Source organism: Sceloporus occidentalis, unplaced genomic scaffold (genome assembly GCF_023333645.1).
Source record: "Sceloporus occidentalis isolate IW3139 unplaced genomic scaffold, rSceOcc1.0.p SCAF_6, whole genome shotgun sequence".
Taxonomy (NCBI): Eukaryota; Metazoa; Chordata; class Lepidosauria; order Squamata; family Phrynosomatidae; genus Sceloporus; species Sceloporus occidentalis.
Genome location: NW_028316986.1, coordinates 24,055,536 through 24,080,911, shown reverse-complemented (window position 1 = coordinate 24,080,911; position 25,376 = coordinate 24,055,536). Strand labels below are relative to the sequence as shown.

Below are 25,376 nucleotides of genomic sequence, written 5' to 3'. Positions count from 1 at the left end.
CCAATGATATGTTATGCAATGCCAATTGCTGCTTTAATGTCCAGCTTTCCTCTTCTGTAAAAACACAAAGGCATTTCCTGGTTACAGGGAGAAATCTGTAGGGTAAATAATAATCAAATCTTATTCTATTTACTGATTTATGTACAGTGGGGTTGACTTTGTGGTGTACCCTTCTGTTCTGCTATATTCCCACCCCCACAGCTAGGTTTTGTCTGCCTCCAGGTGGTACAATTGTCCATTTAATTGCCATTTTGTTTTATCCTGTACCTCAAAATAGCAATTTTTAGAAAATCACTTCAAGTTTCAGAAAAGTGGTGATATCATTGGGTGGCTCGAGTGAAAATGTGGTTTGTGGGTGAGGCTGCCAAATTATCTGAAGGGGCCTACCATGATGCACAACACTAACACTTTAATTTTAATTTTTTAAATAATTAATTAATATATCTTCATTTTACAAAGCTTGCATTTTTACAACAAGATAAATTTTTACAACAAGACATTTTTACAAGTGGGTAAATAAAAACATATCAACCTATATCAACAAGCTATAAATCTGTTATATATTAGGCTTACATCTGATAACTTTCCACAAGAAACTGTATAATTTTATCTTTCAATACAAAATCTTATTCCCCTATCTCTAGGTATGAATAAAAAAGTTTTGTTTCTTGTACCTCTCCTTACTGAGCAGCTGTTAAGTAAAGTCTTACAGCTTCCCAATCATTTTCCCATTTAACCATATTTTTCTTATTTATTAATGCTGTAAATCTATCTAGATCTTTCAATTCCCATATTTCATTTTGCCAAGTCTCTATTTGTGGAGTTACAGGTAATTTCCAGTTCTTTGCTATTATGTTTCTGGCAGCCGAAATTAAGTATAATAATATTTTCCAATGCTTCCTTTCTTTCTCTGGGTCTAATAATGAGGTCATGTTTAACGGATATATTTCTGGTCCAAACTGAAAATCAATTTTTAAAAATAACTTTATTTCCAAATGAATCTTTACCCAAAAAGACTTTATATATGTGCATTGCCACCACACATGCAAATATATACCTGTTTCTTTTTGGCATCTTCAACACTGGTTATCCTTGAATTTATATATTTTTTCTAGTGAATATGGTGTTTGATACCATCTATTTACAACTTTAAAATAATTTTCTTTTATTGTTTGTGCTACAGTAAATTTTTTTGTTTTTAATCTAGCTTTCCCCCATTTTTCCAAGTCCAAATGGTGCCCATTTTATCATAGAATCTTTAATTTCCACTTCTTCTAGGGATCTTTTCAGTAAGGTGTTATATATTTTACTTAATATCTTTTTTTCATCTTCTTTCATTAATATAATGTCCAGTTCATTATTTTCTTTCTCAAAACCAAATAAACTCCTATCTTTTGTAAATCTTTTTAATTTTAATTTTTAATGCATTTATATCCCACCTTCCTCCCGAGATGGGATTCAAGATGGAATTTAATCTTTCCCCTGCCCAACTGTGCATATAGCCATCATCTTCATTGCCTATCTCAGTATCTGATGAAAGAGGCTTTTGCTTGTGATGTTTATGTTGTGTTATGTTTTGTTATTCTTTAAGGTGCTCCTGGCTCTGCTGATTTTAACACTATCAACTAGCAGAGATATCCTTACAGTATGTACAGATCATTATCTCAGAGAAGAATGCTGAGTGGGTACTGGATTAATAAGCCTCTTCTTAATACAGTAGTGGGAGAACAGTTGGTAGCAGAGCTTTATTTGTTGGCAGATCTATGGATTTTTACAGAGCAGCTTGCCACAGTCACTAGAGGGCAATACAGCCACACAATTCAGTGAAATGGTTAAGTGTGCAGAGAACTGGCTGCCTTCCAGACCCTGATATTTGATTATCACCTCTTGCTGTTTGACCTATCACAGGAGGTTCTTGCTGAATACCCCTCATGGTTATTTCATAACCCTCCACTAGTCAGAGCAGAACTCACTGTGGTCCTGAGCAGCATAGGCAGCAGGTAGGTACTGCTGTCAGTAGTGATGGATTAATAGAGTATTCCAGGCAGCTCTTGCATTCTCAATGGAGTTGTGAGATTTTGAATCCGCTTTGAAGAGGAAATGATGGAACAAAAGGCTGGAGGGAGCAAACTAGAGAGACCAGCTAGGGTAGAGACCGTCTCCCTCTTTGTACAGAAAAATTAATTCCTGCAGTTTATTCTCAAAGCCTGGGAATTGTTTAAAAACCCAAGATCAGCACCAAGGTACTTTAAATCATACTTTGCAAGTGAAGCAACTTAATTAATTACTTCCAATTAAGTCTGATCACTGAGTTTTTGAAAAAATATTTGCAGAGCAGAATTAACTATTAGCAATTAATTTTTATTATTATGGGTTTTCAATTACAGACAATTGAGGGCAATAAGCTGTAAAGAAGGATTTTTTGCAGCCAAGAGTGGGTTATGTCCTACAAAATGGGATACGTAATTAGTTAGGCACAGACTAGAAAGTCATCCTACAACAATGCAGAATACAAGAAACTGGAGAAATAGGTGTCTTGAATGCATCTGTGATGCTCCCTGCTTAGCTTTAATCTGATTTTTGATTCATTTCTCACATGTTTTCTACAGAGGTTTGGAGGTGTGTTTTTTAAAACACCAAGTTTCTAACCATCAAGGCTGTTCCTTAGAGAAATCACTGTGTATGATTTCCCTAAGAGATGCCTAATCTATTTTTACTCTTTACTTCTTTTCTTCTTAAGCCAAATACTATTTCATAAGAATATATATCCTCTTAAATCAGGATGTTAAGTATTTCTAGGAGGCTTTAATGAGGTACTTTTTGAAAGTCAAAGCATGCATCTTTCTTCTTATGATAAACTCTACTACTTCTGTTTCTGGTAAAATACAAAATTTTACCATACCAAAGCAAACACTAAAGGAAGATTTTTTTATCACTCAAAGGTGTGACACTATTCTCACCCTTTCTGACCAGATGATAAAGCTACCCGATTTGTTTTCTGTTTACTATTTTACCTAGCCCAGCATCTAAAATGATTGACTGCCTTGATACTGACTAGCTGCTCTGTCTACCACAGGTAAAAGAAGTCTGTGAGCTTCACCCAGGATGGAGATAATCTTGAGTTTACAGCTGAATTATATTTTCTTTTTAAATTGAGGGTCTAACTTTTCCTCCTGCTTTGTTTGGAGTATGCCTAGGGGCTATTCCTGGTGAAACTCTAATACCATTACTTCACCCGACAAAGCCTCATTTGAATGCCTGCAGACTTCCTCATCTGTTACATTTCAAAACATCAAGCAGACAATACAACTGGAAAATCAAGTCAGGGTGTTTTTTTCCTTTTTCCCTCCCCCTTTCATTCCTTCTCCCCAACTTTGTTTTTTGGTAACACCTTGCTTGGCTTGACTTGGGACCAAAACCAATACCCATGGGCCAAATGAAGGTGACGCACACCCCCAAAGTGGCTGGAAGCCACGCCAGGCTGCACTCGGGTCCAAAAGATCGGATTAAAAAGATGTTGATTTGAACTGACTCCTGACTGGTGCAGCTTGGGACTGCAGATAGCGGCCCGCTTTGGGAGCAGGCTGTGAGGTTACCACAGTCCTGGTTTTATCGCGGCCATAGGCCACTCTTTAATGTCCGTCTGCTTCACTAATAGTTCTGGACATCTCAAAATCCTGTTTCCTTTTGGTTGGTCTGATAAAGGTATTGGGAGCTAGTGTGGGCATACTGATTTGAGTACTGGACTAGGACTCTGGAAAACCAGTTCAAATCTCTACTCAGCCATGCTCAACCTATTGGGTGACCTTCAGCAAGTCACACTCTCAGTGTCTCAGAGGAAGGCAAAGGCAATCCTTCCCCCCGCCCCACACAAACTATGCTGCAAAAACTCCATGACAACTTTGCTTTAGAGTCAGTTTAAGTTGGAAATGACTTGAAAGCAGGCAGCAACAACAAAGGTATTACCATAATATGGATTTTGAAATGGCTACCAGATCACTCCAATAAGCATGCTTTTTGACATAATCAAAGAAATGTGAAATGTTAGTGAAAAAGATGTCCTTTTGTAGTAGCCATACCAATAGTTTTTTTAAAAGTAAGACTTGAGCACGTTACAGACCGCCCAGAAGAGGCAGTCGCGCACCACTGCCGGTTGCAGCATCCGGGAACCGCAGCAGCCAAACGGCGCGGTTCCCGGACGCTGCAAAGAAGGAGCGCAAAAATCGTGCTCCTTCCTACGCCCCAGAAGAGACGCCGCAAGTGCTGAAGTGCGCACTCGCGGCGTCATTTCCGGGGTGCGATGTGCGGACGCAGCGTGTCTGCTACGTCAAGATAGCGGCAGCCGTGTGGAATGGCCGCCGACATTTCGTACGGACTCAGTCTGTGCTAGGGTTAGGGGCGTCTGGAAGGGATGCCCCTTTCTAACCGTAGCATGGACTGAGTCCGTCCTAGGATGCCTGTCTGTAACGGGCCTTGCTCTTCCATATTCTTGCCTTTAATGAACACTTTCCATCTATTTACCTGCAATAGATGTTATGATAATTGCCTGTAATCTCCTAGATTCTTTAAAAAATCAATGAGACATACTTTATAACCCTCTAGTAGTAATAGATGTCTTCAAGTTACTACCATACAAAGAATATCAGGAATGTTCATCTGAAATATTTAAGAAGACCTAGGATGGATGCTATCTAGACCTACTGATTTGTTATACTCCATAGTATCATCACTTGACATCTCTATTTACTTCCATTTCTCTTACTTCAAAAAGCCATTTCAGGCAAAGGTGCCTATCTTACATCTGTCACAGTAAAACCAGACACAAACAATTCATTCAGCTTTTATCCCAAGAGATTCATACTGAATGTAATAGACTTTAATTCCATTTCTGGCCAAGATGATCTTACCATTCAAGCACTCCATCTCCGGCTCCTCACCCTCTGGCTGCTTCTTCAGCCTCTTTGCTTTCCTTCTCTTTTTGCAGTAAAACATGAGGCCCAGCACAATGATTATGTATGCCACTGCAGCACCAACAGACAGCCCTATAGTCTGGATCATTTTATAGGGAGTGTGGCTGTTGGGTGCATCACCCCGTTCTGTCATTGGTTTGTCTGGAAGTTAAGAAGCCAATTTTACAAGAGACCAGAGAACAAGATGTTTCCTTCTTGTCACAGCAATATGTACAAGTTGACTTTGTAGAAAATATTACATCTGGATATACTCTTAACTTGCTGCAGCAGTATATAGAATTAATCTAAGAACTGTCCTTCCACCGAATCAGCTGTGCCAGCATGTGCTGTCACGTTAAGAGGATATAAACAAGGAAGCTTCTCCGTCTTGGATAATTAAAAGGAATTATTAGGAATAATTAGAAACCACTCTGTCTTATAAAATATTTTAGGCTTCTTCAAAATAGTGGTTACCATCTAGTTCAGCCTTACCTAACCTCCCCTCCAGATATGAAGTACTGGAACTCCCATCATTCCTAGGACCATGATGACTGGCATTAAAATACCAACACATTTGAAGGGGGATGGATTAGGAAATGCTGACCTAGTTCTACAGAAAATTCACATATGGGGACATGGTATATTTCATCCTACTCCCTCCACTCAGATTTGCTTCTCCAAGATTCAGGGAAATACACAAATCTTCCCAAAGAGGCCACTTGCTTGCATTCTAAATGCATCAGCCTGACCTGCATAGGAATTTGTCATCTCTTACCCACAACATGGAGAAAAGCCTCATGATGCTTGATGTTGCAACTGTTGCCAGCAATGCAGGTGTACTTGCCAGAATCCTCGGTGGTGACATCATATATTACCAAAGAGTCATTGGACATAATTTGGATCCTGCAAGAAAGAACAGATAATAGGGAAGGACTCATGGTAGAATCACCCAGTCAATCAATCAATCAATCTAGATAACCCAAGGTACTGTATTACACAAGCAGAATACACTTCCATCACTGAAGAGCATCTGCAGAGTAGCAACTCCAGATGACATAAAAAAGCGAGCCAAAGCAAACTTTACAGGGAAAGACAAGCCCTGTCTTTTCCCACCTCTGCCTTGCTGTCATTATCCAGACTGACAACTAATAAAATTCTGAATACAAGTAAACAATATGACAATTCTTCCAAAATAACAAGCCACAAGGGCACAACTACATGCCATCCAGTCTCCCACCTAACAGCTCCTGACAGCTCTCAGGAAATGCAGCAACAATCCAAATAAATATTTCAGCCTTCTCATCAAAGATTGTCAAGAAATACAGAATGTTGCACGGCTTGGTTTTACCATATATGCTTGACTATAAGTCAACCTCATGTCTAAGTTGAGGGCAGGTTTTGGGGCCAAAATGATGGATCTTGCCATGACTCATGGATAAGTCAAGGGTAAAACCTGGAGATTCCTTCAGTGTGTGTATGTGTGCACAGAGCAAGAGAGACTTCAAAGCTTTTTGCTTCAGTGTTTCAACTTTGCTTTTATCCTTCATTCAGTGTCGGCCAGTGCACAGGCTCTTTCTGCTTGGCTCAAGAGAAAAAGAAACTCTCTCTCCATGCGGAAATCTGAAAGAGCTGCTATTACATTACCATACTGACCCGTAAATAAGTTGACTTGGGATTTTGAGGTCAATTCTTGGGCATAAAGTTTTAGACTTATAGACGAGTATATATGGTATTTACTAAGACTGGGAAAACCCAGGCTTTCCTTCAAAAAAGATTGTAGCTTTATTTAGTTTTTGAAGACTTAACTTAGTGGACATCCTAATCTTTTGCCTCTCAAACAGTGTACAACTTGCAATATCTTAAAGTTTAGTTCAGAAAAACAAATGGATCAAAAACTATCACACACGATGTTAAGAAACTCAAGAAGGGCCATCTATGGAAACAGGGTTCAATCTGCACATTTTGTTCCATTTATAGAACTTAAATCAGGCTAATAATGGCCTGGTCCAGACGGGTGCAATAGGGCGCCATCGTCACATGCGAGGGGTGGTGCTTCTAGACAGCCCTCACCCCTCGCATGTGACGAGGGTGTCAAAATGGTGGCACCCTGTACAGATGGGCATCGCCGTCACTATGTGATGGACGCCTAGCATCCGCATGTTGTGAGCGTGCCATTGGTGCACTGCGGCATCATAATGGCGCCGCAAGAAGAACCCGCTTTTTGCGGGTTCTTTTTAGTCCACGAGGAAGTCCCACGTTCTGGAGGCTGTGGCTTCCCCGCAGACCAAAGCTGGGTGCCGGGAGACAGTCCTTTTTGGACGGTCTGTCCCGTGCCAATAATACCTATTCTTTATAGTTTTAGAGTAAAGTTCTTCCACTACTTTAACATAAGAGATCTTGCTGAGGACAAGATACAAGAAATTGAACCTGGATGCTTAGGTATGTGAAGCATGAGCAATACCACTGAGCAACAGCCTTACTCTTTCTTCTATATGACTTCGAAGCATGGTCTGTAAGCATCTGCCTGGCTATTTAATCAATTGTAAAAGCTGGTTATTGCTTCATACACTTTGGAACAATGAGATGATCCCTTAATTGCCTGCCTATTGTGTTTGTTTCTGATGAAAGAGAACTGGAGAGAGATGTGCCAAAGGGCAGGGAGTGCATTCTTTTCCCAAAGACAGAAACAAGAAGGCAAAGAAACTGCAGCTAGAAGACATGAAAGGTTTAGAGATTACTAAAAGGGAGAAAAGAGATATTCCCACATCCCCATCTTAAAAGCAGAGGAGAAAAGCACTTAGTATGGGGAGGTGGAGAGAAAGGATGAGAGTCAGTGTGGTGTAGTGGTTTGAGCATTCGACTATGCCTCTGGAGACTAGGGTTTGAATCCCTGCTCAGCTATGGAGATCTACTAGGTGGCCTTGGACAAGTCACGCTCTCTTAGCCTCAGAGGAAAGCAAAGGAAAACCCTTTCTGAACAAATCTTGCCAAGAAAACCCCATGACAAGTTTACCTTAGGGTTCCCATAAATCAGAAATAACCTGAAGGCACATAACAGCAACACTCAAATGATAAACATTTCATGCTTTAAATGTTTATTTTTGCGAGTTTGCAAAAATGTTTGTTTATTAAATATTATGTATTATGTCTCTACAAAACATCTCCTGCTAGTGCTGAATTTTTACTCAGCATTGACCATATATTTTTAAGTTCCTGTCTACAATAAAAAAGATTAAGAATATTTTTCTTTACAAGATAATGTGATAGCTGAACTTCTTAGGATGATAAATGATGTGGCCATGCAGTGCAATCATAAATATACATAGCACTGCAGCTATGCTGCTATACTCAAACTGTAGAACAGGCTGCATACTGAATTCTGATTTTTTTCAAATGAATGAATGTTCTCCTTCTTATGACTGAAGACAACAGCTTTGGAACTCCCTGTCACAGGAGACCAAGATACCCCCTCCCCTTTTGCCAGCAATTAACATTTTTTTAAAATTTGAACAAAGATTCAGTCACTAAGCGGCTGTATGGAAAGCTTTTTGACAAGGTCCATATGCTGCACTGCATTTTAGTTGCCTTTCCCTTTATATATTGTTTTAAGTATCTTATTTATGGTTTAACCTTTTACTGATTTGCTAAAAAATTACTTTAATTTTAACTTAATTTAAAAAAAAATTGTTGCCATTTATAAGATTCACATAACTTCTTTTAAGGCATATGTGAGATCCCTTGGGTTCCATTTGGTAGAAAGATGGAATATAAAACAAACAATATTGAAGAGTGTTAAGTTGCTATTTCTCAAGATTTAAAGTCTGACATATCAGTGGAGCTTCTAAGTTACTTTAGAGGTGGGATCCTCAATTTCTTTAAATTTCACCTTACATATCATACATTCTCCTCATTTTCTCCTTTCCAAATCCATGTCAAAAATAAGCACAAAATATGTGCAGGAATAGAGTTCAATGGAAAAAACTTAAGTATTCACTTCTGATTTATTCTCATATGGCTTACATTCAGGATATTGACCTTCTGCTTGCAAGGTCTGGGAATTCAGCACAGAATCTCCAACACCCTGCAAGTGCAGACTTAAATATCAAGGGAACACAATGCATGGTAGCTGCTTGAGGCTTCTAAGTAGAACCCATTTGAGTAAAAGTCAGTACAAGTATAATCTTAGAGAACATTTACTTTTGCCCCAATCCCAAAGGGATCTTTTATTTTCTATCCTGTTTTGGTCACTTTAGAAATCTGATGAAAGCTCCGGACCTTCTTCTCTAGAAACACACATAAATATGTTGTCCTGTGCTTTCAAGTCATTTTTCACTTATAGTGACCCTAAGGCAGTGGTTCCCAACCTGTGGGTCGGGACCCCTTTGGGGGTCGAATGACCCTTTCATGGGGGTCGCCTAAAACTATTGGAAAACATCTATTTAATTACAGTTATGAAGTAGCAATGAAAATAATTCCATGGGTTTGGGTCACCACAACATGAGGAACTGTATTAAAGGGTCGTGGCATTAGGAAGGTTGGGAATCACTGCCCTAAGGTGAACCTGTCACAGGATTTTCTTGGCAGGTTTGTCATCCTTTGAGGCTGAGTGTGTTTGACCTGCTCAAGGTGACACAGTGGGTTTCCATTAGGAAGGTTGGGAATCACTGCCCTAAGGTGAACCTGTCACAGGATTTTCTTGGCAGGTTTGTCATCCTTTGAGGCTGAGTGTGTTTGACCTGCTCAAGGTGACACAGTGGGTTTCCATGACTGAGTGGGGATTTTGAACCCTGTTCTCCAGAGTCATAATCCAATGCTTAAGCAACTACACCACACTGGCTCTGCACATAAATATGTACACACAAAATTTGGCATATAATTTATTACATTGGAAAATTGGGTTCTTTTACACAGACTAGACTGGAGCAAAAAAAATAAACTAGAATGAATAGCTGAAAAGAGTCATTTTGCACCTTAAAATTCACTTAGAAAAAAGGAAGAATCCAGAATCATTTCTTTATGGTTACTATGATGCCTTCAGACAGTACTAAGTTAAAGGGATTTTAGACAGGCTAATTTGAGAAGGAACAGAAACCTACCTGGGTAAAAATTTTTCAGGTTCCACAATCTTGTCCTTTCCTTTCCACTGGATGTGTGGCAGTGGGTCACCCTCAGCTTGGCACTGGAACATGGCTGTGTGTCCTGGGTATACAGTTGTATCATCTGGCTTCAGCTTAAAGCTAATAAAGACTAAAACAGAGAGTTAAAAGAAACCTCAACACAGCACACTGACCCTGGTGTTTCTCTCTTGTTAAACCTAAGGAGACTATCTGACTTTGGAAAAGACCTGGATGAGATATCAGAGTTTGGGCAGTAGCTCTCACAATACTCTAGCCAGCCTGACCAGTAGCATCAAATTCTAAATCAAGTTTGAAGCGTTCAGGGACTCTGTGTGTGTTGTTGTTGTTGTTGTTTTTTAAACAAAAATACTTAATTTATATCCCACCTTTCATCATGAGATCCAAAGCAACTCACAACATATTGGAATAAAGTACAGCCAAAATCATATTAGGCAAAAGGTTAGAAAAAACTAATTCAAAAAAGTCTATTAAAAATACATAGTTAAAAAATGGAAAACATATTTTTAAATGTGTTTTGTTTTGGGCTGGGTGTAAGTGGTGCAGGGAGGCATTGTGGTAAAAGTGGTAAAAGCATTGTAAAGAAGCAGAGAGAAGAAAAGATAAAGAAAAGTTTTTGTTTTTTTGCAGGGTGGGGTAGCAACAGAAACTGAAGAGGAGAGAATAAGATTAAAGATAAAGTTAGCAGTTACTCCTACTGGAGTGGGAGGCAGGAATAAGTCTGACCTTTACTGTGGGTTGCTCCACCTGGTGGAATCAGTAAAAGGTCTACCTTCTTCCTGCCTATTGGAGCAAGTGGAAGAAGCAACCCATCAGAAGGATGTTCTTCCCTTCCCTGCTTGGAAAATACCTTTCTGCCACATAAGAGCCAAAGGCCCAACTAAATAAAAAGGTTTTTGTCTGACATTGGAAAAAATTCAGAGAACAGGTTAACCAAACTGCACATGGGAAGATGCTATGCTTTGCTTTCCCTCACAAACCAAAACTGTCGGTTGTTGTTGTTGTTGTTGTGTGTGTGTGTGTGTGTGTTGGGTTTTTGTGGTGGATGGCCCAAACTGGGCTGTGAAGGTAAAACCACTGCCAAATGTTGTGGCCTTGGGTGTGTTACCTCTTTGATGGTTTTGCTGTTATGCCTTCTACAATAGTCCTTCATCTGCCTCATGACTGTAGCTGCTCAACCTCATAGAACAGTCACAAAGGCCAAGAATAGCTGTGTGCTTTATGAGAGGCTGTATAGCAGTTCTGTTGTGCAATGTTAGTCTTTGATTTGTGGTATCTGGTTGAAGATCCACCTTTGTCATGGGTTCACAGGAAGCTGCCTTATCCTGTGTCAGAGTACTGAAACATCTAACATAGTATTGTCTTTGCAATGACCAGCAGAAAGTCTCCAAAATTTTAGAAAGGAGTCTTTCTCAGTTCTCTCTGGAGATGTCAGAGATTAAACCTGAGATTGTCGGTATGTGAAGCATGCCTCTTACCACTGAGCTGAAAATGGCCCATGCCCTAAACTACTCTCAGTCCCAATTAGTTGCCAGATTGAGAATACACTCACACTGGCTACTCACAAACTTTCACTCAGAAGCCACTTTTGAGAGGAAAAGTGTGGTTCTACTCCATGCTTACCTGCTACTGTAAGTTGGACTGTTGCTCTAATCTCTCCTTGTGGACCATTGGAAGCAATACAAGTGTAGTTTCCAGCATCACTCCTTGTCACTTTTTGGAAGTGCAGGTTTCCAGAACTGTGATGGACCCAGTCGGGGAGACTACTCCCATCTGTGCAGAGGAGCAGAGAGATCATTCAACAGCAGACTGTAAGTGGCTGATTAGTAAATAAGCATTATGGCTGGGGTAAGAAAGTGTGCCCCCCAATACTATTGGCCCCAGAACCCCCCCAGAGGGAAAGGGATAGGGCCAAACATACTCTCCATGTCCCCTAGGGGGTTATAGAGTGCATTTCTGCCGTGTTCTCCTACCGTTGGGCTATTTTAGGTCCAGGAGAGGCCTTATCTAAAAACAGGAAGTGAACCGGGAGTCAAATTTTGGTTGATTTTCTCTTTAATAAAGACCTCTCCTGGGCTTACAATGGTCTGGAGGGAACAAAAATAAGTCAGAGGCTCCCTTCCCCACCTTGAAGGGAAGCAGAGGAGTATTTATGGGGCAATAAATAAATAAAAATATAATAAAATCCACAAAAAAGGTTACAATATTCAGGGCACAGGGAATGCACTGGACATAGTTCTCCAAGGTCTCCTGGGCAGAGTGACTGCACTTCTCTACTTGGAAATCTTAGGTCCAAAACTCACTGCAGAAATAATCCAGTGAGACCACTTTAACTGCCCTGGCTCAATACTAGGGAATTCTGGGAACTGTAGTTTTGTGAGATATTTAGCCTTCTCTGTCAGAGAGCTCTGGTGTGACAATAAACTACAATTCCCAGGATTTCCTAGCACTGAGCCAGGGCAATTCAAGTGGTCTGAAACTGGATTACTTCTGCAGATTTCAAAAAGCTATCAGAATAGAATGCAATGCAAAATGATGACGAGAATGATGATGATGGACAGCAAAACAGGCAAAATGCAAAACACGGGCCACTCTGCAAAGCAGAAGCTGAATGCTGAGAGACACCTTTCCTTCCCAAATCTATTAATAAATTATGCCATCAGCAACACCTCCCCTTTATATTTTTAGATCTTTTCAGCATTCCCACTCACCAGATTTAATCCACTGGATTGTAGGCTTTTCCCGTCCTGTGGCTGAGCAGGATACAGTAGCCTCTTTATCAAACTCAACACACTGCAGGGGCTGAGGCGGAGGAGTAAATTTCAGCTTCTCTGAAATAAAAAAAAAGTTCAGTCAGAAACATGAAACTGCAAAGGAGGGCATTCTTGGGTCTTCCTGCAACAGAGCTCATTCTTTGTGGGCCTCACAAGACACAGTTTGGGCCAAGTGAACTCCAACAGTCTGCAGAAATTCCCATTCTTAAGGTATCCCCAGAAACAGAAGATGTGGGGTGGAGAGGGTGGAGGAGAGACTGAGCAGTCACAAGCAGGTAATACAATGCCAGTCAGGTCAGTAGGACATACCCAGAACATACACACGAGCATGTTCCTCAATACTCCCAGCTGGAGTGCTGCTCACACATTTGAACACTGTTCCATCGTACACTTCCACGCTGTTAATACGGAGTGTCCCATTCTCAGCAATTTCAAAGCGGGAATCCTGCCAGAGATGAAAATGGCAAAGACCTGAATCATGAAGACTTTCAAGTTCTCAAGCAAAAAGAATTATTTAGAGGAGTGATTTTGAATAAATTATGCCCTCAAATGTTTCTGGGGTCAGAGATAACAGTTGGACCAGTTGGATTTATCTTTGTTATGCACCTTCAAATTAAGTCTGATGTATGGTGATCCCATCATGAAGTTTTCTTGGAAAGACTGATTAAGAGAGAAGATTTGCCATTGCCCTCCTCTAAGGCTGATAGTGTGTGACTTGCCCAAGGTCACCCAGGAGTGAGTTTCCATGACTGCCAGGGAATTTAACTGCCCTGGCTCAATGCTAGGGAATTCTGGGAACTGTAGTTTGTTGTGGCACCAGAGCTCTCTGACAGAGAATCATAGAATCATAGAGTTGGAAGAGACCACTAGGGCCATCCAGTCCAACCCCCTGCCATGCAGGAAATCCAAATCAAAGCATCCCTGACAGATGGCCATCCAGCCTCTGTTTAAAGACCTCCAAGGAAGGAGACTCTATCACCCTCCGAGGGAGTGCATTCCACTGTCGAACAGCCCTTACTGTCAGGAAGTTCCTCCTAATGTTGAGGTGGAATCTCTTTTCCTGTAGCTTGCATCCATTGTTGCGGGTTCTGTTCTCTGGAGCAGAAGAAAACAAACTTGTTCCCTCCTCAATATGACATCCCTTCAAATATTTAAATAGCGCTATCATATCACCTCTTAACCTTCTTTTCTCCAGGCTAAACATCCCCAGCTCCCTAAGTCGTTCCTCATAGGACATGGTTTCCAGACCCTTCACCATTTTTGTCACCCTCCTTTGGACACGCTCCAGTTTCTCAATGTCCTTTCTGAATTGTGGCGCCCAGAACTGGACACAATATTCTAGGTGGGGCCTGACCAAAGCAGAATACAGTGGCAGTATTACTTCTCTTGATCTAGACACTATACTTTTATTGATGCAGCCTAAAATTGCATTGGCCTTTTTAGCTGCCGCATCACACTGTTCACTCATGTTCAACTTGTGGTCTACTTGGACTCCTAGATCCCTTTCACACGTAGTTTCATTCAGCCAGGTGTCTCCCATCCTATATTTGTGCACTTCATTCTTCCGCCCTAAGTGCAACACCTTACACTTCCCCGTGTTGAATCTTATTTTGTTAGCTGTGGCCCAGCTTTCTAGTCTATTCAGGTCATTTTGAATCTTGGTCCTGTCCTCTGGGGTATTAGCTATTCCTCCTAATTTGGTGTCATCTGCAAATTTGATAAGTATGCTCCCAATTCTGTCATCCAGGTCACTGATAAAGATGTTGAATAACACTGGGCTAAAGACTAAATTTCTCACAAAACTATAGTTCCCAAAACTCCCTAATGTTGAGCCAGGGCAGTTAAAGTGATCTCAAACTGTATTATATCTGTGGTGTGTTTTGGACCTTAATGTAACATACCCCTGCATCAAATCCAAAGTTTATCAGCAATTTGAGGTATTCCTGATCTACTTCCAAAGAGAATAGTAAAAAGATAAACAGAACAGCCTCATTCGTCCCCCACATCTGTACCTTTTAGCTAAAAAGATGTAACACAGAGAGCTCAAAGACTGTTTTGCAGAAAGTAACATAAATGCTGGCAGCAGCACCATGCCCTCAGGCAGAATTCAAAGAACCTCAAGTGTCCTTTTTGCACCTGGCAGACTCACTTTCTCCCTGCAATTAGGTTCTAGTTTCTTCTTGTCTAAAACAGCAAGAACAGGCTCCATTTCTAGAAGCACCTCAGAGAAAGAAGGAGATTAAAACTGCGACTGTAAATGAAAGCCTATTTAGCACTATGTCAGATGCTGCAGCTTGTCTCCCTTTTGTTGCCTTTTTATGAAAGAGCTTTAATTGCATAATGGGATTAAGCCAGTTGGAACCAGATATATAAAAACCACAAGACATATTCAGTTGCTGAACTGTAAGACCACACAAGGGTTTAATTCAACATGTGTGTGAGAGGGGAATGGGAATTCTGACTGGGAGCCACACTGCCAGTTTAATTTGATCAGTTAGCAAAACTGAAAAAAGTGTGTGGATTTTTCTTTTGGGCGCAGATATCCTTTCTTCCAAGAACATACACCCATATGAGACACATGTGTTTATACTTGAAAGCATGAAAGGATCTGTAGACAGTGGGATGCATGATCAGCTGCATGTTTCAATCTGTCTTCCGCAGACACAACAAAGTTAAGATTCATTTTCAGAACGCAGAAAAGTTACTTATTTGGATGGCATCTACCAAAACTTGTAGATAGAATAGCCAGTGCCCTGCTGGCTAGCTTTTGCAAGCTGTCATTCATGAGCAGCTTTTCCTAGCTCTGTTCTTTCATCTCAAAGCGGCTGAAAAAAGAGCATGGAGGAATGAGTTTCCCTCCACCAACCAGCAGTAACAGAAGAACTCCCTTAGTATGTTCATTCAAGAAATGACTGGCCAATCAGAAATACAGCTAGCTTCTTTGGCTTTAAGGGGACTGACTCAGCTCTGCAGCTACCATCTTTCCATCACCACATTCCTCCTTTTAGTTAACTGACTGAAAATATGGACATCTTATTGTATCTTCCGACAATCTTTGGAGAGAATGGTGGCCAATAAATAACAGAACACAGCTACATTAATAAGGATCCACCAAAATGTTAGAAAGAGTCTGTGTGACATATGGCCTAAGATTCTTTATCTTAAAATCAAGCGGATTCAAAACAAATTAGAACTCCAAGAAGAAAATTACACTCTTGGCAAAAGAGAACCACACAAGAGACCCATGTTGATATGCAGAGAAAGCAGGTGCTGTTTAAAGTTAGAGCAATATGCAGCAGTCGAAAGATGCAAGCAGCCAGCTGCATTAAAACAGCACAAGGGCTCACCTCTGAAACGGGATTGCCATTGCGAAACCAGCTGACAGTGGGCTTCAGAGAGGCTTCACTGAGACAATGGAGGTAGCCTGGTTTACCTTCTTCTAGACGACTGTCCTTGGGCTTTTCCACCCATTTGGGCATCGCTGAGATGGGGGGAAAGAGGGAAAAAAGAGTCATATTTGATTTGATCATAGAAAGGTTTGCTCTAAGTGTGCATCATACACCACATACTTACATGGGGATGCCCAAGCTCCACAGCATTTGTTCCTTAGACTGCAATAAAGGTTATCATTGTTCATTGCTGAGAGAACATAATCAAGATCATGCTGGAGTGATCTGGTGAAGACAATGCTTCAGCCCTGAATTCCACCATGAGCCTCCCTCCAGACCCAAGAATCAAATAGCAATTCTTCTGTCTAACAAATTCTGAACTCACATAGCAAGAATTTAACTTTTAGAACATGAAGAAGTCCTTTCCCTTTGCTGTCACCCAACTGCACTTGTGACTCTTTATTCATAATTCATAATTCCATCCCTCTCCAACAAATGGGAATTCAGCATGTCTATATTTTTGAATGTGTACAATTCAGTCTGATTCAGTTTCCAGCAAAGTAGATTTTTAATTGGTTTTTATACAGTTCAAATATAAATCTGCTGCTACTGGATCAAAATAAGCTGGGACCTACTTTTTAAAGAAATGGCTGGATGCAGTAAGGAGGATGGTCTATATTTCGTATGAATTTTAGTAGTAATCAGATCCAACACAGTAATTAAAAATAGAAAAAGTTCAAAAATATTTTAAAGGTCCTAAATCCAACTGGTAAGGTTAAGGTTTCTGGCCCTTTCCCCTCAGCACTGAAAACCTGCTCTGAGAAGTCTCCCAGTCCTCCTGAGCAGAGAAATATTTATTTATTTAAATATTTTTATTCCTAGCTTATATTATGCAGTGGCATATTGTATGTGAGGTTGCCATTGAAAACTGTTTAGATTCATGCATTTTATGTTTTAGAAACCATCAAAGACAGAACTGCATTTTCAAAATGCAAGGGCATAATAAATAATTTAGATACTTGGCTACTTGAGGAACCACTGTCGCCACCTCCCCTTCTTCTTTTGGCTCCTAGGTGCCACCCCACTTCATTGGTTTCATTCAAAACATATTCTGCTCCTTCTGTTAGCCTGCTTACTGGCTACTGTGATGGTTAGGTCCTGTTTCTTTTCTCCAGCTTTGTTCACTGCATGGCAGGTATATAGTCCAGCATCTTTCTCAGCAATGCTAGTGAAGACAAGGTCCTCAGCCTCTTGCCGTACTCTGCCAGTAGTAGGGACTTGAACGTTGTTTCTCTCCCACCAAATATGGGGTTCGGGGACTCCCCGAGGGGCCACACATGTCACACGCTGCTCTCTGCTGGCTATGAAAGTCTTTGGTTCAAAGGGTTGAATGAAATCTTCAATTTCTGGAAAATATACAAATGCATAACTTAGAATGAAATAACATGAAGGGTGCTACATGTTGTTTGTGTATTGTGGGAAGAGGGCACAAAAATATGCAAGCAGCTCTGGCCTACATTTTAAGGATAGGAATTAAATGTGTGCTGTTGTTTTTTAAAATAAAGCTTAACATTACCACTGGAAAATATCCAGGTCTTGGGAGAAAAAGAATACAAGAGGACCAGACTGACCAGTTCCCTCCTACATACAATTATACCAAGGCTTTCAGTCTGAAGTCTACTATATGAGACAAAATCACTCCCAAGATAAAAGCTCATACCTGCCAATTGCAGAGTTGCTTCCAAGACCACAGGTTTCCCCCGCTGCCCACGAGCAATGCATTTATAGACTCCAGCATTGCGTCGTTTCACCTGAGTTATCAATAAGGAGCCATTGGAAAACACTACAGTCCTTAGGGAAAAGGGAGAAAATAAGATTCAAAGTTAATCACTGAGTTCAGACAGCACAGAAGTGCCTGCAGGCAGCAACAGATACGTCCAGAAAAAATACAATCTCTCATTATGATGCTGCAGCTTACAATGCTCTCAGCTGTAGTCAAGTGAAGGATGGTAAAAAGAGTAGATATTTACAAAGGGGTGAAATAGACTGGCAGGAAGGGGCAGCTTAAAGCCCTTCCAAAACATGCTGCGGTCCCAATCTGCCTTGAAGCTGACTGAAAAAAGGAGTGGCAAAGAGCCATTTGTGCTGCACCATAACTCAGGACAGCTTGAAGACGCTCCGACAGCATGCGGCATGTAAACATTGTGCTGCCAGAGCATCTTGAAGTTGCACACGTGTAGATGGTTGGCCAACTTCCAGACGGCTTCAAGACTTCATCGGAGCATGTGGCATCAAAACGCCGCGTTCCAAAGCCATCTGGAAGGTGGTGAAAAAGGGCTGTTTGTACGGCCCCAAAGTAAGCTAGACACATTTCCATCAAAGGATAAGAACTCAGATTCAGTTTGCCACTGGTATACTTATTCCTGAACCTAATTCCTTTACTTTTAAGAAAATATATATTTGCTGTTGACAACACCTATAAGTTAGCTTTTCATTTCCACTGAGGCCACGTACCTGCTCTGATTACTAACAGGGGAGTCTTCAAATAACCATTCCTGCATGGGAGGTGGAACCGCTTGGAACTTGCAATGGAACATAGCCTCCTCATTCTTATTGACAATTTGGTTCTCAGGAACAATCACGGGGCGAGGGAAACTCTCATCTGTCGTGAGGTAACAGAACATGGAAAAAGCCATAATTTAACACTAATTCTTCCTCTTCCAGATTAACATATCCCATGAAGAAAGGCCCAAGGGACATAAGGCTGCAGAGCTTATTATTAACAGACATTCATCTGGTTAGCCAGCAGCATCCTAGTAGCCAACTATGACTTGAGAAGTCTTCCCTAGCAGGGTTGGCAAACATGTTGACCTTCAGAGGTCTTTTGACTGTATCTCATATCAACCTCACACAATACAACCCATGTGGACACTTTATGGGAGTTGCAGTTTACCAATATATGGGGAGCCACAAGTTCCTCAACCTATTATAACCAGCAGGCTTCTTTCTTTAAAGGTAAACTGTTCTTTCTTGGATGCTTTCCTTAACAGATTTTGCTCTTGCCTTGACAGGTTTTAAAGGCTCTGTTCTTTTCTTAGGGGACTGGCAAAGGCCAGTCATTTTCCTTTTCCAAGGATTATTTTTCAGCAGAAACTAGTAAGATTTTATTTTAGGAAATTATGTGTTTAACCTAGAACAAGCTTCCTTCTCTTCAGAAGGATCTGAAAGTGTTGGCTCATCAGTCCTATTTTAAAATAAATATATATTAGACTAGGATGAAAATCCCACTTTATTCAGAATTTACTTCCAAGTAACTGAGTCTATGACACAGTCTCCTTTCTGATTGGCTTGGTCAGCTGAAACCCTAGTGATTTCAAGGGTTTTAAATTTCTATTTTGACTGGATCAGTCTTAACAACTTCTTTGATTTGTTTGAAGAGTCTTGCTCTAACCCTACTGTTATTCTCTATATTTTATTATATGGTTTCATAATCTGTTACTGCTATGCCATATGAAAACGTTCACTGTAGATTTTGTTCTTCCCCTAAGAAACAAAGGAAGAGGCATAAAGTTCCAGTTTTTGGCTTTTAACTCAACTCAACTCTTGCATACATAAACCACAAAAAGTTGAAATGGCTGAAAATACCACAGACCCAACTGAAAAATGAACCGAATTGTAATCAAACCCTGGAAACAGCATCATAATGAACTGCCTTTTCGTTATGTTAGAGGGTGGAAAGGAGCCACAGATGGAGAGCTGGGGCATACCTTTGCCATGAGTTGTGATTTCTCACCACTTTTATAAAAGTAGAGAGAACCCAGAGAAGAGAAAACCTCCCAATACAAGGCAGCCCACTCAGGGACACCTGATCCCATCCTCCTGATTTGAAATGGCGAGAGCACAACCCACATTTACCTATGATGTTGAGAGTGAAGTTATTGTTGCTGCACACAAAGGCCACTGCATTCCGAGCACAACAGTAATAGATGCCATTGTCATCTGGGCTGGCACTCTTGAGAGTCAATGTCCGCTCCTTGTTGCTGATTGAATAGTTGGTACGGTCATCTATGACCTGGGTGCCATCCCGGAACCACTGACTGGTTGGGCTAGGAGACACAGATAGTTTGACAACTCTGAACTAGAAATCATGATAACAAGCACTTGACTAATCTCTTCTTCCTTCTGTGGACCATACATATACATTCTCCTGAAAATTAGCAAATCCAGAAGCAATCCCTGAAAATAAGTGTAAAACTTTGTTGTACCAAGAGGCAATGATCCTCTTTTGCATGCCAGTACTATCATCTTCACATAACCAGAGCACATGCAATTGCATAGTTTTTCTGTTAAATACTTAATACTGTTTAAAAGTTTCTTAGAAAGATTATAGATAATGGTGGGAGGGGAGAAACAGCTGGCACAGGGCATGGATTGCTCACAAGAGCAGCTCCTTACCGTGGATGTCCATCAATGTGGCAACGCAAAACTACTGGAGCGGAAATCTGTATGTCTTCCACTCTGGCTGGGTTCTTCAAGATAACACCACCTGTTTCAATCCCTGCCAAAATGAGGGTGGAGAGAGAACGCAAAACAAAGGTAACATTAAGGCTTCTGCCCCTCCATAGCATTTTGGAAATTGATCTAGTATAATCACTGGCAGGAATCAAAAGGGAAATTATAGGAATGCAGCTTTACTCTCCCCTTTGCATGACTGCTTTTGCTTGAAATAGAAAAACACAACTACACAACATTATTTGCCCTGCAGATGTGTATCATTCTTACTTACATGAGGTTATATAAAGCAATTGCTTAGCTACAGTTTTGCACAGGAGCACAAAACATACTTTACATTAAACTTCAGTAATCCTTACAGTACAAGCCTAACACGAAGAAGCTAAAAATACAATTGTTCCCCACCTTAGGGTTTGTAGACATTGATTCAAAACAGTTTTAAGTAGATGCCTGATGACAAAGTCAGTTTAACCTCTGTTCAAGGGCAGGGGTGCTGAGAATAGGGGTCTAATATCACACTAGGTAGTAACATCTAAATCCAGGTGTCAGCTATGGCCTGAGACTCAAGTCATTTTCTGCTTTGCAGTGTTGCCAAATCATCTATATCCCTGACAAGGCAATTAGGGATATACTGGTCAGAAGTAGCAGATGTTCTGAAAAGCAATCTCTCTAAAACAGTGGGAGATGGGGGTGAGTTCTAGGCTCTTGTGCCAGAAAGTCTGTAATTACAAATGCTTCAGTCACATGCAGCCTTTGCTCTTGTTTGGAAGAAACACAAGAGTCCTGGGACATCTCCAAACCAGACTCTTTGTAGGCAGCAGGTGGAGGCTATTGTATGTGTTATCTGATCACACTTCAACAGTACAACTGGACCACTAATGAGGTTGTCACATTCCTTATGGCATGGTGCAGAAGAGGTGTGGGGTGCGGGAGAGAGAAAGGCAAACATTAGCAGTGCCAGACAGAGGATTTACACCTTTGGTGCTAAACCTAAAAGTGCATGCCAAACCAACCACACTCTCCAATGCTTACATCTAGGTCCTTGCAAATCCCCCATGGCTCCTTTTTAGTTTGATCTTACTCTGAACCAAGAATGGAGACTGAAGTAAATGTAAACATGTTCTGGATCAAAGAGTTGGCTTGGCCCAGGTGATGGCACCATAGTTTGGAGAAGGGCCCAGGCTACTGAAAACTGACCTAAGAGTGCTACCGTTTCAGCAACTGCTTTCTAAAACTAGTACTCACCCTAGGAAAAAGTCTGTTGGTACAGCACACATGGAGATAGATCCTACTTTAATATATGCTCCTTTTTTCCTTCAGGGAAGAGAAAGCACCATATACTAGCCTGTAATCTGATCTCCAATTATGACAAGACCTGTTCAGTTACAGCAAGGAAGGTGTACCTATATTTTCTGATCAGGCTCCTGACCAAGGTAATGCCACCCCCTTCCCCTTCAGTGTGAGCATAGGACCAGGACTCTTGCGATCAGGGTTCAATTCTCTATCTGGCCATGGAAACCTGCTGGGTGACTTTTGGTAACTAATACACTCTCAGTCCCAGAAAACCCCGTGATAGCCTTAGGGTACTGTAAGTCGGAAACAACTTGAAGACACACAACAACAAAAGTAGATCAGCAGTTTTTACAGTGCCCTTTTCCCTTGCCTGCTAAGCACATAATTGTGTCTGCACACTTAAAAGGATGTACATAGGTGTGCAATGAATGAGGGCACACACAATTTACCTTTGATCAGGGAACTGCAGATACATGGTATAAGACATGCATTTGTATTTGCAGTAATAATGAGAATAATATATACATCACTGTGTAATCAATTACAAATTTGGCATTATGAATGACTGTGAAGAAGAATGGTGTATTTTTTCAAGGAAAGGTAGATTAATAACTGTCGGTTCCCTGCCCCTGCAGATGAGGGGAAAATGCAGATGACTGTGCCCCATATTATTCAATGGTGGTGAGTGCATAAAGTCTTTATCAGTCTGTGTCCATGAAATAAGTACTATTCTTTTAAAAAAAACCATTCTCATTATAGACAGTTTTGAGAATTCTGCTACTTTCTTGGCTTTGTTTTTGGTTCCTTCAAATATTTTTGTTCCTTTTTTGGCAACTCAGGCCAAAAAGTAAGAAGTATCTTACCTTGCCTGTCACTTTACACTATACTCCATAGGACTTTACAAGATTTTTCACCAACAAATAGTCTCCTCTTGATGAAGCAATGAATATTTCTAACAGTATGAACTCCAGTGATACCTCATTCTCTAGAATTTAGAGACACTCTGACCAGAGCTAACAGGGGATCTCCTCCCTCTTTTTTCAATTCTAGAAATCAGCTTTGCCTGCCCTATGAATTCTCCAAATGGAGCAATGATTGTAAGCCACTTCCATTTGTACAAACCCCTATTCCCACATTTGCCTCATACAGAGAAGGCAAGGGGAGGGCAAACTAGTTCTCTAGCTTCAGTGACAGCAGTGAGACAAGGAAATCTACAACATAAGGGTTCACAGTCATGCATACAGTTATCAGGTATTTGGACATGCATACAATATTGAGCCAGAAAGGGAGCAGGGGGAGCCTAGAACATCAGTGAGTCACCATCCTTCTACACAAGAAAGCATATTAAATTTGCCTTTAACAGAAACACTAAACTACCATCTAGAAGTTTTATGGCACAGGTGACAAACATAAGAGGTGGCTTTTTCTCTTCCAGAACTTTAATTAATGAAGAAATACATTATAGTAAGACCTCATATAACATGGGTTTATGAAACACAGGCCTGTTACAGACTGCCAAAATAAAGCTGCTTCGGGTCTCTTTGGAGGTATGCTGTTTAAATGATGCATGCACCCTAAGAATCCGGAAGCTGCACCAAAGCTGCACTCCGGTGCTTAGGAATGGAGTGTGGCTTTGGCGTGACCTCCAGACTCTTAGGACCCATGCATCATTTAAATAGCATACCTCCAAATAGACCCGAAGCAGCTTTATTTTGGCAATCTGTAACAGGCCACTGTTTCAGTTTCAGTTATATGCAACCAAAAATATATTCTCTCTAGGCATTTCTGGGTCCTCCAGCATGATTCTATGGTCAGCTTCCAACAGAAGCATACCACAGCATCATGTGGGAGGACCTAGAAATGCCTAACGGAAACACTTCTCTAGGCATTTCTAGGTCCTCCAACATAATGCTATGGTATCCTTTCACCTGAAGCCGACCAGAGAATCATGCTGGAGGACCAAGAAATGCCTAAAGAAGTGCTCTCTCAGGTTTTAAAAAAAGTGTTCACAGTTATACAGGATTTTTGTTATACATTCTGTCCCAGAACGTATCCCTCACATTATGTGAGGCTTACAGTACCAGCTACTGCCTGTGATCCCACAGAAACAACTGTGCATAGAGCTGATGGGTCTGATGGAAAAAGCTTTTAGAATGTGGAACAAAGATTCAGAGTGCCATATGAAAAATGTATCTATGTATTTCTTTCCTCTTGCTCTTTTCCATTGACTCTGTCAGACTAGCTTAAATCATGCTAATGGCAGAAAAACCAAGTCCAGATTGGAAACAAGGTGCTCACACTTTATGTTGAAAGATGCATTTGTTGTCCGAGCTTCTTCTCCAGTCACTACATTCCTGGCCACACACTGGAAGTTCCCACCATCTTGCTGCCGATCAACAGATGTGAACTGAAGATTGCTCCCTTCCTTGAAACGGCGCTCTGTGTCCTGAACTGCAACCCCATTCTGTAGCCACTCAAACTCTGTGTCACTTGGGTTCTCCACTTCACAGCGCAAGATTGCACTACGGCCATGCAAGGCATCTTGGGAATACGGCTCCTTAGTGAAGATTATCTTAGCTTGAGCCTCAACAGCTGAAAAGAAGAAAATGAAAATGATGAGAACCATGGCTGTGAAAGCATTAAGATAAGGGAAGGAGAAGGAAAAAGGGAGTGGGGAATTCTCTCATTTAAAAAACAACAGGAAAGAAGCCCAACCAGAACTACAAACATTAAATACACATTAAAATCAGCTATGTATGTGTCAGAATCTAAACACTCTCAAGGATCATTCAAAGGAGAACTAAATTTCTAACCTTAAGAGTTAAGGAGATAAATGAAAATATGCATTTATACTCTAATTCTGCTTTTACAAAGCTCCTCAGGCTTACTCTCTGCCTCCTTTACAGCTATTAAACATGTCTCTGGGAGGCAGAGCGAACCTTTTCCTCTGACCAGAGAGTACCCAACAAAGTTGATCATATTGAATAAATTGTTTTGCATCTGGGGTGTGAGCTGTTTCTGCAAATTTTAAGCTCTATTTAAGTGAGATGTATACAATCCTCAGGATGCTGCTGAACTACAACTCACAACATTCCTTGCTATTGGCTGTACTGCCAGAGTTCTGGGACCCAGAGTTCAACAGTGTCTAGAGAAGTGCATGATCACAACCTGCTCTAGGGATTGGGTAAAAGCTATGCCAATCCCCTCTTCTTAGAAATCAAAAGCAGGCTGCTAATGAAAGTGCCACATTTTGGACTTCCAAAATATGGTTAGATGAATAATTATCTTCAAGTACGCATGTGCATGAAGAGAAATGCTTTACAG

The 25,376-nt window shown here is 40.9% G+C and overlaps 1 protein-coding gene across 2 annotated transcripts in view; it reads right to left on the bottom strand.

The window, feature by feature from the left end:
• Nucleotides 1-25,376, bottom strand: part of PTK7 (protein tyrosine kinase 7 (inactive)) — a 128,398-nt gene that overhangs the window by 18,223 nt on the left and 84,799 nt on the right. For both annotated transcript variants that reach the window (XM_089529118.1, XM_089529119.1), the window contains exons 2-14: nt 24,351-24,644; nt 20,703-20,805; nt 20,163-20,353; nt 18,762-18,909; nt 17,968-18,098; nt 17,384-17,653; nt 16,206-16,339; nt 13,168-13,303; nt 12,796-12,915; nt 11,708-11,857; nt 10,046-10,196; nt 5,725-5,852; nt 4,908-5,111 (exon numbers count right to left, since the gene is read on the bottom strand). In XM_089529118.1, the coding sequence (XP_089385244.1) occupies nt 4,908-5,111; nt 5,725-5,852; nt 10,046-10,196; nt 11,708-11,857; nt 12,796-12,915; nt 13,168-13,303; nt 16,206-16,339; nt 17,384-17,653; nt 17,968-18,098; nt 18,762-18,909; nt 20,163-20,353; nt 20,703-20,805; nt 24,351-24,644 (2,160 nt within the window). The remainder of the gene's footprint in view (nt 1-4,907; nt 5,112-5,724; nt 5,853-10,045; nt 10,197-11,707; nt 11,858-12,795; nt 12,916-13,167; nt 13,304-16,205; nt 16,340-17,383; nt 17,654-17,967; nt 18,099-18,761; nt 18,910-20,162; nt 20,354-20,702; nt 20,806-24,350; nt 24,645-25,376) is intronic.